Raw genomic sequence first — 16,746 nt, 5'->3', positions numbered from 1 at the left:
TGTTTAATGATCATCGAAGCAACATTCTACGGACAAATAATCGAATTGCTGAGCAACTCCACCTTAATTTATTTTAGAGTTTCGTGTATCTTTGTAACGACTTCGATTACAAATGTCTAATATCTTATATTATAGACAAATGAAAATGATAGAGAGAGAAACTAACATATTCACTTATGGACAAAAGAAATTTTCCGCTTTTTTATGATATCATCGGTTTTTGAATTTAATTTGATCGAAATTGAGAAAATATTCTTGATGTACAAACGTTTGTATGGAAGTCGTAGACTCTTATTTTTTTATTTTTTTTTTGTAACAAGTTATGTTTATAAGCATGAAAAAGGCCATGAGGAATGTTGCTTGGGTTAGGACGGTGACTCTTACACAAGTACACGTGTCCGTAATCATTTATAGATGAACTGACCGCATGATGGCGGTGCGCGCGCGCGTTCGTCTGGCCGGAGTGTCGAGTACCTGTATGTCGCTGGTTCCAAAGCCAGAACTATGGGTACTCAATATTAAAATGTCCAAATAAAAATTCAAATAATTACCACCAAAGTTTTTCGGTTATTAACTTACATAACAATGTGTTATAAGAGCGATCAATATTGTCGACGTGCATGCCCACGAATTATTACTATAAATAGATTAGACATGTGTAAAATTCAATTGTTTTTTGAATGCAATATTGACAAATTGGATAAAAAAGAAAGTAGCTGGTCAAAATTACAGCGATAAATAAATTGAAAATAGGATAGAAAATGATGGATGTCTGATAGGGAATATTGGATACAAAAGGGGTCAAAGGTCATGCGAACTGAAGGACCGATAGAGTGATGACAAGTACAGATCGTTTGCGTGCGGTCCATCGGTACAAAACAGTAATACACCGAAACAAAGGCAATAATCGGTCAAATGATGCTATTATACTTTAATGGTATTATCGGGATGAGGTGCCATGTTCTAGTCTCATTCATCTATACGCTTGTAACCTTTTCATTCTTCTGTATGAAAAAAAAGATAATTATAAATCAAAAAGTTTGTAGCGCACTTGTGGCGCCATCAACTGATATGTGAATGCGCGCACGCTCTCCGCTTACAGTATATAAACTACATAATAACGAATAAAAGTAGGGCAGAATTAGAACAAACCACAGCTATAGTGAGGATTTAGTGCTCTGAGAAGAGGATCGCGTTGACCTGTGGCTACAACATCCGGTCTTTCAATAAATACTTTTTGTGCTGTCTCATTTTCGTTGCGTTTTCGATACCCTTAAAATACATTTTTGTAATTCCTCCTCCTTCTAACGCATTTTCTAACTTCAATTTCTACTCTTTCTGTCGCCAATTGCAATGTCTCTTCCCTCTAACGCCAATTGCAATTTCTAGTCTTTCTAACGTCAAGTGCAGTTTCTCTTCTTCTTGTCGCCAATTGCAATTTGACTTCTTTTTGTCGCTTATTGCAATTTCTCTTCCCTCTAACGCCAATTGCAATTTCTAGTCTTTCTAACGTCAAGTGCAGATTCTCTTCTTTCTATCGCCAATTGCAATTTCTCTTTTTTTCTTACACCAATTCCACACTTCTCTTCCCTCTTACGCCAATTGCCATTTCTCATATTGTAAGTCGTTTCCTGTCTATCGCCATTTCCAATCCTCTTATTTCTAACATCAATTCAAATTCATCTTCATTCTTACGCAAATCCCATTCCTCATCTTTCTATCGATAATTCCAGTTCTTTTCTTTCCAACGTCGTATGCAATTCCTTTTTTTTCTAAGGGTAATTTTAATCCTTCTTCTATCTTAACAATTCCTCCTCTTTCTCATGCCAATACTAATCCACTGTCTTTCTTATGATAATTTCTATCCTCTTCAGTCCATCGCGGTTTCCTTTTCTCTCTAACTTTATTCTAATGTTTTTTTTTAGTCAAATGCAATTTCAAGTGTACCTTTCTTCTTCGAGGTATTTCGGCATTTTATGCATACCCTAATTTTCAATGCATTTCTCGTCCGATATCTACTGAAGGTGTCCGATTGTTTCTTTGTCGCACTTTCGTGTCTTTTGATCGTTTGAACCAGGTAGGTACCAATGACGTCTTTATGGCGTACGTTCCCACGTACCTACCGACCGAACTTCAAAAGAGAACAACAACTCAACGTCTAAACTGTATCTGAAATGTTTGCATAAAAACAATGCTGAGTCACATTTAGTTAAAACAAAATAAAGCATGGTACAGCATATCAGTTCCTAAGATACAAATAGCACATCCAACGTTTGGTAACGCTTCGATATTGGTGTTAAAAAGAAAACGAAGACTCGGTTATATTTTTTCTAAGATATTGAAATATGATCAGTCCAAAATCATCGTAACGAGGAAAAGATACCACCCAGAAAGTGCACACTTGGGAAAAAACCTTTTATTGGCATTTCAAAGTAGACGATCACTGGGAAATATAGTTTAAGTTGATGATACAGTTTGATAGTGTTACCAAGTGTTCATCAATCGGTGTCATTAATCTAAATGTTCTGTCGTATTCCACGAACATGGCAACATAACGATACAACCAGAAAATAACTGTCAAATCTACATTAGTCAAATACAACAAAATGGCAAATATTGATTTAATTTTCGTATTATAATGTTCAGACATTCCATGATAACCGGGATATTGTTTGGATATTTCGACAGGTTCCGATAACCGCTCTCTAATCTTCCTCGATGGGTAGTAAGTTACGACATCGCCGTGCGCATGCTGTCAGTCAGCGTCGTCAGTCAGGACTAATGACGAGCGTGACGTCACCAACCGAGATGGAATCCCTCCGCAGTATGGCCATGATAAGGGATGTGTGAATCGGCTTTCATTAGAACCAATACCTCTGAGAATTACAGCCATAAATATATAGTGTAATGTCGTCAGTTATCGAAAGCTTGGAAGCAAGAATTTTAATGGCGAATATCAAATGCATTTAATAGAAGGAAATTTAGATAAACATGATTATACAAGCGACGGTAATTATTCTTAATGATCTCAATTATTTTTATGAATCAATAAATTCATTTCGACAATTCGTAGTCTTTTTTCGCGATATTTATGTTTAAACTGGAAATGGGAATGTCATCAAAACGGGGTGTTCAGAGGGCAGACGACACCCTCTCGCGCGCGGCCTGTATCAGAAATGAGCGCGAGATAAGAGGACGCTGTAATGATACCGGACGGACACGATCGAGTGAAAAACTGCATAAATAAACGAATCTGATTTCTGTCTCAAATTGATTATTCCGTTATGCTTCCCCTTGGTATAACAAAATGGCCCTGTGCATGAAAAGTCAGAATCATTTCATTCAGACAGCCGTGCGATTAAAGTGAAGTGAGAAATTACCGATTAAGTAGGGATTCGGTTTTCGCGTGTTCGCAGTCCAGGGTGAGTAGGTTTCCGGATATACAGATGATCGCGGTCGCTCCCGAGGGTGACGACATCGAAAGTCAAAGGTCACAAACGGACACGAGCAGGCTCCGACCTATAATCCAAACACGTGGCGAAGATTGGAATATCAGATTGAATATAAATAAGAAATTTGTGAAATTAAATGAGTTTGCATCGCGGGTAATACATTTGTGTTTGGTACCGTTTCCTCTGTGACTCCGGTCCATTATAAAAACAATTGAACGAGAAATACATATAGAGTATAGACATGTAATGTTTTATGAATATTTATATCCATCAGATCCGCGAATGTGCATGCAAGAAAATATTGTGGCAATGTTATGTAATAAAACATGCAAAATAGGAAACGGTCACGCCAGAGGGTTCCGGTCAAGCTATGGAATACAAATAGTAATTTGATCAAAGTGAAGAATTAGACTACTAAGTCGCAAGATTCGTGACCTTGACCTTCAAAAGATGGGTGTGAAATTGTCTGAACATGCAGGAAGTTTGGCTAAACAGTTCTGCGATCCTTTCAGAGCACTCAGACTCCAGACAACAAAACTGTAAATATGGTGTTAACAATGTCAGAGATTTAGAGTGACACTATTTTAACAAGGCCAAGCCACAAAAGGGAATTCAAATATTTCATGAAAGGTGCAAGCATTAAGGAGAAGCAATCGGAATTTGTGCATGTGGCTGATCAAACATAATACAAGCATATAGGCCGTAATGATATTAGTTTTTGACATTTGTAAACGTTTTGGGCCATACAAGCCCTGCCGAAGTACCGAAGACCATGAGGAACCGCTATCCTGCCTGCAAGAGGACCTAAGGGAGACAACTCTTGCAACTCCATAGTGTGTACCTAGTTGTCCTTGTTTGGATGGAATGATTCACCGCCGAACTGACTGGTGCTGTGCGGATATAAAAAAAAATACAAACAACCAAATAAAACCAAGAGTAATGTGAATCTGAAGCATTTAAGGACCAGACACCGAGTAAAGCGGTCGCCTTTTATGGACCAAGACCGTATTGGACATAAAAGTCAATATCATCACCATCTTGTTTAATAAAGGACGACTTAATAAAAGGCGTAATTTAGTATTTTACGTAATCAAGGCTATTGGTAGATAGTCCAAGTGTTGGTATAAAAATGTGGGATAATAATTCGTCTTTATGTACACAAATTGATCAAAGAGAGCAACTACAATTACTTTACTTTACTGATACTATTTAATATTGTCGGAGATTTAGAGAATGATAATATTTGATATTGTCGGAGTATTTTGCGGAAGAGGCGAGGTGTGAACGGAATTGCTACTCCCTGAATCAAAGTCGGTGGTAGTCATTGATAGTTCTGTGACAAGGATCGACGGAAGCTATTTGAAATAAAATGTCGGTAGGATGTTGATGGTGAAAAATCGGTATTATACGTGAGGTTTGTGAGTGGGGGGAGGTGTGAACACATAATGGCGATCCGGCTTCTGCTGGCACACGTAATGGATTCCGCCAAGGCCGACAGATACAACTTTTCATCGTAAGATATTATTTTATCGCGGTCGGCCATTGGAGGACGTGGCGGGCTATCTAGGGCCCATACTGATGTGCCATAACGATCAACAGTCCCTCGGGAGTCGGCTCAGAGCCGCAAATTTCTTGATAATTGCCTCGATACATCAGATGTCAAGTGAAAAATTATGTAAATCATCGGACGAAATGAACAATGGATAGTGGAACAGAACGGGCATCTCCCGCCGGATGGCTTCCCATATTGTTTCATGACAAGTCCACATTACAGCGATATCACAAATGTTTAAATCGCTTTTGTGTGCAATGTCATTGATGAGATCCCAAATTTGGGGAAATTGTTAGTTTATGCAGTTCACTTGTACACTCGCGTGTGGCAGAAATTGACTCGTCACCGCCCTAGTCCTGGACGAGGATGGTCGACTTCCATACCGGACTGGTGATAAATGGTGACGGGGATGAGGAACAACAGAGCACGGCCACTCTGGTCCCCGACACGTCAACCTGTACCCCCACGGCACACACGGTGGCTAGGCAGCGGATTCTAACATATCAAATGGATATTTTCTTATTGTTTAAAGTACATAGAATTCGTAACAAGAGGTCGACGGGGCTCACCAGTCAGATGATTTTTTTTGCAGAGAATGTCACCAAAAGATGACTTTTGAAATTTGGTGTGTACGTTGAGTCGCTAACCTGAAGTTACGACGAACCATTGTCATATTCAATCAAAATTATATTTACATTTGTCTGTATAACAAGTTTGACCATAAAAAGCAACAGATGACAAATTCATTTTTGTGTTATATCTCTTAAATATCAAAACATCCATTTCAATCAACCCTTAGATTATTCTTCAACATTCACAATTAATTGAGGTCTTGAGCAAGTCGGAGGCGGCGTTACACACGATAGCATCATCATTGTTCAAGCCAATCAAATTGTTCGTTAAAAGCGAAATTGAATTATAAATGTGGTAATAAAAAAACAGTTTACTCGAATATATTTTGCTTTTGGACGGTCTCTTATATACTTATAAGACTCATAAACTATGCGCGTTGTGAATGTATGTGATGAGATCTCGCGTGTTTTGGGAGGTTGCGGTAAAGTGCATCATGAGAGCGAAATGTAAGTTTTAAATCATCATGTAAGTCTGTATACTCAATTCGTTGAGATCACAAGGCCCAATGACAATATTTTGGAGTAAGATGGAAAATCATAATTAGATCGAATTATTAAGTCATCAACATAATCAATAATTTTATTATATGAAACAGAACACCAAGTTTGCCTACGCAAAGGACAATAACTCTGTAAGCATTCAAGGATACGATGAACAAAAAAATTAAGGCCATTCTTTGTTTATCAAATTATCTTTATATTAATCACTTATTGCACTTATGTCCCCGACTCCCGACTAAGGTAAAGTTCATTCATTCATTTTATTCCGTAGGCCTTTCGGCCTATAGGTGAAAATAACACCATGTATATATCATTGCAAATTACAAATCCATATAAGGAGAGTGATCAACAAATATTTGAATATTACATAGATTCATAATAGTAATAATAAGATTCATATAGTAATATTAATATATTATGAATTCAATGAGTGACAGTTGACAGATTTGAAACTCAAATCTAATAAATGAAAGGTAATTAACAAGGACTCGTAAATATTACACATGTTATTTAAGGATTTTTGTTTGTTTGTTTGTTTGTTTAATTAACGTCCTATTAACAGCTATGGTCATGTAAGGACGGCCTCCCATGCATGTGGTGTGTTGCGTGTATGTTGTGGGGAGACTGTGGTATATTCATGATGTGTCTTCTTGTATAGTGGAACTGTTGCCCTTTTTATAGTGCTATATCACTGAAGCATGCCGCCGAAGACACCAAGCAACACACTCCACCGGGTCACATTATACTGACAACGGGCAAACCAGTCGTCCCACTCCCTGTATGCTGAGCGCTAAGCAGGAGCAGAAAACTACCACTTTTATAGACTTTGGTGTGTCTCGGCCAGGGGACAGAACCCAGAGCCTTGCTGCTCCACCGCTGACAAATGGTATTTTTTCACTATCAAAAACAGAAGCAGACGATTTAGTATTTTTCTTCAGTTACAAAAGTTACTTACTTTACACTATTACTACCTTTGAAAAGTTTGAACTTTTAATTTTACTTCAAGTTAAAAATATAAAAAACAATTAATTGCATTCCGAAAAAAATCCCTGACACTATATCCTATATGGAATGAAGTACTGATTGCGCATGCACCAAAATCAAAACAAATTATTTTATATTATTTTTTTGTGTTAACTAGACATATATATACACGACTAAACACCAATTATTGTTCAAATGATGAAAACCATTTATACTCTGTCGGCGGTGAAGCATCTTATACTAAATATATAATAATAAGGCTTTCAATTCCTCCTTTTGCATGCTAGATATAAATATTTACCTAAATTAGGTAATTCTTTTACATAATTTATACTAAGAAGCTGTATTAACTTGAAAACAGATGGTCTTTTATAATAGTAATTTTTTTTATAAATTTCAACCTGAAATCATTGTAAAAAGGACACGTCAGAATAAAAGGAAATTCATCTTCTACATCTCTTAGGTTACACTTATTACATATTCTATTTCTACGTAGAATGTTATGGTGTCTACCAACCTCAATATTTAAGTTGTGACATGATAATCTAAATTTGGTTATTACATGTTTGTATTTGACCTCAATAGGTTTACGTAGATAAAATTGGACACAATGATGATTTTTCAAATGTTGGTATAATGAACCTTTTGGTGAGGCAGACATTTTGGCTAATATGTTTTGCTTAGGGCTATCAACCAGTCTCTGTTTTATTATTTGAAAAGCAACGTTGTCAGGAATGTAAGTGTCAACCATATAACCGAGTCCTAATAATGCTAACTCATTCTTAATATTACTTATCCACTCGTCATTTCCGTTCACGCGATCATCGAAACAAGTTTCACAATTAAGTTATCCGTTTTCCTGAGCTTTAACCAATATTTAAGCACTCTTAGTTTTCTAACCACATACATAGGTAAACGATCTCTTGAAAAAAAAATCAAGTGTACACGTCTGAGATTTATTATAACCAAATGATATAAAGCATATAGGCAACAATATACATAATTATATTAAATCAAAATTCACATATGATATACAAGATGGCGGAGGACAATCCCATACACACCCGTGATGTAAGTTCGTAACAAACATATATAAATTTCACTTCGAATCCTCCGATGACGTGACGGCGTGAGAATAAGTTTTTACGCCGCTTCAGTTTTGAATGAACTTTCTGCCTGTCTTTGTACATTCAGAAATGCTGAGAAAGTGATATAGAAATTGTCAGTAATATAAATTATACAGATATTTTACACGTATTTTGGTGAAACGCTAGGCTCAAGCCCGGAAAAAGCTGATAGGCTACGACGCATGGTTCACACTCATCGACGCAAATGTTATGATAATGTATTTACCAGACGGAAATACAACATTCAGTTACATTCCACAACAATTACAATTGAATTTTAAAAGGTTTGATTATGTTTAGATACCAACTATTCAGCATTTTCACCACAATCATCATTTTCTTCAAAACCGGACCCTGCTAAATCGAGCAACCGGATTACACATTGACTGCACTGCTAGTACTGCGCAGCAATTTTTGTATTTGAAGCTACATAATGTTTTTTATGATAAAATTTAAGCCATTAATTCTGTACATAGAAACAGTATTTAGAAATCGCCGTTTTTAATCTTAACAACGCACAAAGAATGAAGTTATTTTCGGAACTACATTTTGTGTTGCCTTGGTGACGAGAAGAACTGACTGGCGGCTGTTCCGTAGCTGTAATACATGGATAACTGGTACAATGTTGCAATTTGTATAATAATCTGATACCGAACATAATATAATTTGATTTTTTTCAACAGCGGGATTTTTAAATTGATTAACGTAAATTAAGGATGATTATCAATTTTGTTGCTTGCATTGTCTCGTGCAAATGTTACCTGCTTCGCAGTTCACTTCATTTGCACGAGATTAACTTTCTTCATCAGTCAATGCAAGCAACAAATTGACAATCAAAAAAAGGAGGAACAATACAAAACTTCGAACCACAAACGTCATAAAAGTACACTTCAAAAATAAATAAATAATCATTCATCAATGATCAAATAGCTAGGTGTTAAATAAATGTACTGTTAATTCAACATTCGTTATAACGTTACACAGAGAGGAGATTTTTCCTTATTTCCGAAGCATGAAACAAATATTTACTTAATTTATTTAAATTGTTTACACTTTTACATGAAAACAATTCTATAAGCTTGTAAATACTCGGATGTCGGTAATAATACTGCTTGATATATGTCCTTCTTAAATCAGAATATGCAGGACAAAGTAAAATAAAACCTCGTCCTCAACATCATTCTTATCACAAACTGTACATACTCTCTGACTCCTGGGAATGTTACTATAACGCCCATATTCTATATTAAGGCTGTGTCCTTGCATCGATGTCCCGTCCTGCTTAAAGTTCAGCAATGAGCGGAACGACTGGTTTGCTCATGAGGCCGGATGGGATATCTATAACACAGTCAAATATGTCTATAAGGGACACTGAAAGGACAAAGCAAAATGTCATTCATTTAAATATTGAATCTCATTCAGTAAGCAATATTTGGAGGATGTATATGTATGAACGCAAACTGGTCAACGGCAAATTCAATGAAGCGCTAGCGCTTCATGTTGAATTTGCCACTGTCCAGTTGCCATTCATACTCCCATAATTGCCATCTGGATACAGTTCAATACTTATATGTACATTTGATAACTATTTAAGATAAAATCTCAAGATATTTTGCATCTGCTATAAGTAAACAATTCATTATCGTCAGGGATGAACTTAATTATGAAAATAGTGTGTTAGCAGATTTGGTTATCAAACTCGTCAAAAATTCAATGATTCCCATCAAGTCATTTTCGCTGAATTAAGCCACGGACTCACGAGTCGGTGTCACGATTTTCCCCGTAAATTCACAACTATTTATCGAAACCACTATTCGATATCAATAGTAAGACACTTTTCACCATGACATCAATAAGAAGCATCTTTTAGATAATCTGAGAGTAGATCATCCTTCACTGATTATAATTCCAGGTTAACTGTATGTGCTGTAAGGTCGTATTGGAGATTGGAGTGAAAGACGAGGAATTTACCTCGATAATGGGGTATTTTTAGAAAACATTCTCAAATATGATTTTTTCTGTTTTATCGTCCTATATATAAAATATCTATTTCTTGGCAATTGTCATGCGATTTCTGGACTCTTTTCCAAATACATTTACTTGTGTCTTAAAAGGTTGACCAGTACCGACAAATGGGTTCCCAAGTAGGAGTAAGATAGACAACTCGTCTAAATCCTACAGTAATGTGTTAAAGTGTTTTACATTGGTTAGGAGCTTTACCATACGTGTACATGTATTTTTAATACCAATATCTAAAAGTTTATGGTATCACACGCTGACCACAGTTTATATTGTCACAGTTTCCAGTTTGTTTTAAAGGCTTTATTCTCCATTGCCCTTACTTTTCCCATGGGGATCTGAGAATTAGTTACAGATTATGTAATCATTGACCCAGAGTGCCCTAAGACCATTTTTAGACGTTTTAGAAGTTTAGATAAAAAAACGATAAAAATCATAATATACACGGTACTATATACGAGAAGGGTGGAAAGCCTTAGACTTCAAATTTCTAACCCGTCTACCTTTAGCGGCTATAAAAAAACATTTCTAGTACATCGTCATAAAAAACGGTTATTACCGTTGGAAAGAGCGATAATTTTGAGCTGTGAGCTTTCCACCCTTCTCGTATATACATGTAGTACCATGTAGAATATGATTTTTATCGTTTTTTTTTATCTAGACCTCTAAATCGTCTAAAAATGGTCTTAGGGCACTCTGGTAGGTCCATGATTATATAATCTGTAACTAATTCTCAGATCCCTGTGCATTTTCCTGCTTCCTTTCCACTGAAGCATCCTCCTGAGCAGGGATCTCCCATCTGTTACATTCTTTATATTTTGGAACGTCAATTGCTCTTTATCCTACATGTCAACTGCCTTTTATTTATCTCTGATTATTTTTTTTGTGTGAAATTCTCGATGATTGTCCCTTGTCCATTCTCAACAGTTTTAAAGCGGCCCTTCTTTGGAGTCCAACCAAGGTGAATTCCAATCGTTAATTATTTGAATTACTTACAATGACCAGACTAAGCTTAGTAATTTACCATGTGTTTTACATGTGCATCTTAACAATGACATTTTTTCAAAAGGTTAGTCTTCCAAACAAGTGATTTGGCCATCCTATCAAGTTGATTTTTCGTACAGTAGTTAATATATGCATATCGATAAACTAAGTCCTAAAGTGCTAGCATTGCTGACACAATATCTACTGAACATACTTGTACATCAATATAAATTTTACAACTTGACTATAGATCTTATAACAGGTATCCAGACAAAGTCCTGAAAATAGTTCTGCTGATTTGAACCCAGTGGATAAAGGTCAAGGACAATAACTTGAGCAGAATTGCCATGTTAAAGACACATTGTTGAGTCATTAAGCCTTTTGGTTAGTTATGAAGAAGGGTATTTTTTTTACTATTTTATATACATTTGTGTATGTGATATATTCTGGCAGCATTGTAGTCCTTTGACCAAGCATTTGTAGACACAATACCAGGTATCATGGCCAGTTGTTGAACATTTCAGGCCTTTATTACTCTTTATTGCCATATGACCTTGAATGGAAGTTAAGGTCATTTATCAGAAAAGAACAATACTTGAAAGCTTTCTCCTAACATGTATACCTCACATGTATTTTACTGTGAGAAGGGGAATAACTCCAAAACTGTTTCAAACACAATTCTACATAACAGTACATTTTATTGAGCATTTACAAAACAATATTCATCAACAAAACAAGTTTACATGAATGATTTTGTAATATCAATTTACAGTAAAACATTCTGAGACACCAAATCACCTGTATATTGAAGTTTACACCAGATATCTTTGCCTGTGTCAATACCTTCTGTTTGTGTAATGTCAAACATTTAAATAACATCATGATGGTATAAAATCAGTTAGCTGATGAATAAAATGTTTTTGATAAAACTATAAAACACAGGTGAATCTACATGCGGCTTTATGAATTTGATACTGTTAGACTAAAACTGTTGATTGGTTGGAAAGTACATATTAGCTGTAGTCGTGATGCATTATTAGACGACTACAGTTGATCCTTCTATGAATGGTATATTGTATACCATCCAGAAGACATATATTGAACCCAACACAAACACACAGTGTTTTATGATGGTGCCATTTCCTCATCTGATACATCTGTTGGCTCACTAGACATGTCCATATATTTTTCACGAACGTCTTTGATCTTTTCGTATTCAAACTCAGCACCAATGGCACAGGACATGAGTGATTGGAGGTTACGATCCTCAAGGTCACCAAACACGTAGCCGTTAGCTTTATCTACAACCTTCATCACTCGTAGCATGCTCTCTTTCTCCTGGCAACATAAAAAATATAGGAATTAACTTTCTGTAAACTTTTATGTGCCATTTACATTTTTCTCCTTTCAGGTATGAAAAGTTAGAAATATCTGTGAGATATAAATAACTCTGCCATCATACAAAATCCAGACCGGATGTAACAGGACAGAAAAGACATTATTTATATTGTATATTGTAATATATGGCCCCTCCTCCACATTCCACTGCAGTGGCGTAACAAACACAATCAATCCAAGTTGTTTTTACATGAAGAAATGGTAAATTTAGATGTACATGTAGTAAGTGTACCTGTATGTTAGTTTATTAATTCATTTACTTAACCTTTACAAAACATTTACTCTATTTACCTGTATATCATGACATATTAATAACCCTTACAAAACATTTACTCTATTTACCTGTATATCATGACATATTAATAACCTTTACAAAACATTTACTCTATTTACCTGTATATCATGACATATTAATAACCTTTACAAAACATTTACTCTATTTACCTGTATATCATGACATATTAATAACCTTTACAAAACATTTACTCTATTTACCTGTATATCATGACATATTAATAACCTTTACAAAACATTTACTCTATTTACCTGTATATCATGACATATTAATAACCTTTACAAAACATTTACTCTATTTACCTGTATATCATGACATATTAATAACCTTTACAAAACATTTACTCTATTTACCTGTATATCATGACATATTAATAACCTTTACAAAACATTTACTCTATTTACCTGTATATCATGACATATTAATAACCTTTACAAAACATTTACTCTATTTACCTGTATATCATGACATATTAATAACCTTTACAAAACATTTACTCTATTTACCTGTATATCATGACATATTAATAACCTTTACAAAACATTTACTCTATTTACCTGTATATCATGACATATTAATAACCTTTACAAAACATTTACTCTATTTACCTGTATATCATGACATATTAATAACCTTTACAAAACATTTACTCTATTTACCTGTATATCATGACATATTAATAACCTTTACAAAACATTTACTCTATTTACCTGTATATCATGACATATTAATAACCTTTACAAAACATTTACTCTATTTACCTGTATATCATGACATATTAATAACCTTTACAAAACATTTACTCTATTTACCTGTATATCATGACATATTAATAACCTTTACAAAACATTTACTCTATTTACCTGTATATCTGACATATTAATAACCTTTACAAAACATTTACTCTATTTACCTGTATATCATGACATATTAATAACCTTTACAAAACATTTACTCTATTTACCTGTATATCATGACATTTAATAACCTTTACAAAACATTTACTCTATTTACCTGTATATCATGACATATTAATAACCTTTACAAAACATTTACTCTATTTTACCTGTATATCGTGACATATTAATAACCTTTACAAAACATTTACTCTATTTACCTGTATATCATGACATATTAATAACCTTTACAAAACATTTACTCTATTTACCTGTATATCATGACATATTAATAACCTTTACAAAACATTTACTCTATTTCACTGTATATCATGACATATTAATAACCTTTATAAAACATTTACTCTATTTACCTGTATTTCATGACATATTAACAACCTTTACAAAACATTTACTGTATTTACCTGTATATCATGACATATTAATAACCTTTACAAAACATTTACTCTATTTACCTGTATAACATGACATATTAATAACCTTTACAAAACATTTACTCTATTTACCTGTATATCATGACATATTAATAACCTTTACAAAACATTTACTCTATTTACCTGTATATCATGACATATTAATAACCTTTACAAAACATTTACTCTATTTACCTGTATATCTGACATATTAATAACCTTTACAAAACATTTACTCTATTTACCTGTATATCATGACATATTAATAACCTTTACAAAACATTTACTCTATTTACCTGTATATCTGACATATTAATAACCTTTACAAAACATTTACTCTATTTACCTGTATATCATGACATATTAATAACCTTTACAAAACATTTACTCTATTTACCTGTATATCTGACATATTAATAACCTTTACAAAACATTTACTCTATTTACCTGTATATCATGACATATTAATAACCTTTACAAAACATTTACTCTATTTACCTGTATATCATGACATATTAATAACCTTTACAAAACATTTACTCTATTTACCTGTATATCATGACATATTAATAACCTTTACAAAACATTTACTCTATTTACCTGTATATCATGACATATTAATAACCTTTACAAAACATTTACTCTATTTACCTGTATATCTGACATATTAATAACCTTTACAAAACATTTACTCTATTTACCTGTATATCATGACATATTAATAACCTTTACAAAACATTTACTCTATTTACCTGTATATCTGACATATTAATAACCTTTACAAAACATTTACTCTATTTACCTGTATATCTGACATATTAATAACCTTTACAAAACATTTACTCTATTTACCTGTATATCATGACATATTAATAACCTTTACAAAACATTTACTCTATTTACCTGTATATCTGACATATTAATAACCTTTACAAAACATTTACTCTATTTACCTGTATATCATGACATATTAATAACCTTTACAAAACATTTACTCTATTTACCTGTATATCATGACATATTAATAACCTTTACAAAACATTTACTCTATTTACCTGTATATCATGGCATATTAATAACCTTTACAAAACATTTACTCTATTTACCTGTATATCATGACATATTAATAACCTTTACAAAACATTTACTCTATTTACCTGTATATCATGACATATTAATAACCTTTACAAAACATTTACTCTATTTACCTGTATATCTGACATATTAATAACCTTTACAAAACATTTACTCTATTTACCTGTATATCATGACATATTAATAACCTTTACAAAACATTTACTCTATTTACCTGTATATCATGACATATTAATAACCTTTACAAAACATTTACTCTATTTACCTGTATATCATGACATATTAATAACCTTTACAAAACATTTACTCTATTTACCTGTATATCTGACATATTAATAACCTTTACAAAACATTTACTCTATTTACCTGTATATCATGACATATTAATAACCTTTACAAAACATTTACTCTATTCACCTGTATATCTGACATATTAATAACCTTTACAAAACATTTACTCTATTTACCTGTATATCATGACATATTAATAACCTTTACAAAACATTTACTCTATTTACCTGTATATCATGACATATTAATAACCTTTACAAAACATTTACTCTATTTACCTGTATATCATGACATATTAATAACCTTTACAAAACATTTACTCTATTTACCTGTATATCATGGCATATTAATAACCTTTACAAAACATTTACTCTATTTACCTGTATATCTGACATATTAATAACCTTTATAAAACATTTACTCTATTTACCTGTATATCATGACCTATTAATAACCTTTACAAAACATTTACTCTATTTACCTGTATATCGTGACATTTTAATAACCTTTACAAAACATTTACTCTATTTACCTGTATATCATGACATATTAATAACCTTTACAAAACATTTACTCTATTTACCTGTATATCATGACATATTAATAACCTTTACAAAACATTTACTCTATTTACCTGTATATCATGACATATTAATAACCTTTACAAAACATTTACTCTATTTACCTGTATATCATGACATATTAATAACCTTTACAAAACATTTACTCTATTTACCTGTATATCATGACATATTAATATGTATAGATATGAGATTCAAATAACTAAGCTGAGCTTTAGCTGCATATTACCTGTATATTGAGTTTATGCCACCTATCTGTACATTATATTATTTTTATTATACATTATTTACTTGTGCATTGAGTGTACATGTACATGACGTACCTGTACATGTACATTAGGGCTGGATCAATATACCGATACGCATCAGTTTTCAGCAGTGTATCGAATATTGAAACGCAAACATGTTATCGCTGTATCGTTTTACATCTCACCCTACTGTTTTCATTATAGAAATAGGAACTTCCAAACAAAATTCATTCAAAAACATTATTCAAGTAAGAGCA

The 16,746-nt window shown here is 33.3% G+C and overlaps 1 protein-coding gene across 2 annotated transcripts in view; it reads right to left on the bottom strand.

Annotated features, from left to right (window-relative positions):
• Positions 1–11,929: 11,929 nt before the first annotated feature.
• Positions 11,930–16,746, bottom strand: part of LOC138333400 (GPN-loop GTPase 2-like) — a 230,606-nt gene continuing 225,789 nt past the window's right edge. For both annotated transcript variants that reach the window (XM_069281753.1, XM_069281752.1), the window contains exon 4: positions 11,930–12,589. In XM_069281753.1, coding sequence (XP_069137854.1) covers positions 12,377–12,589 — 213 coding nt within the window. In that variant the 3' untranslated portion in view covers positions 11,930–12,376. The remainder of the gene's footprint in view (positions 12,590–16,746) is intronic.

The sequence above is a fragment of the Argopecten irradians genome, chromosome 10 (genome assembly GCF_041381155.1).
Source record: "Argopecten irradians isolate NY chromosome 10, Ai_NY, whole genome shotgun sequence".
NCBI lineage: Eukaryota > Metazoa > Mollusca > Bivalvia > Pectinida > Pectinidae > Argopecten > Argopecten irradians.
The sequence above is the reverse complement of the archived record's forward strand: the minus strand, read 5'-3'. Positions and strand labels throughout refer to the sequence as shown.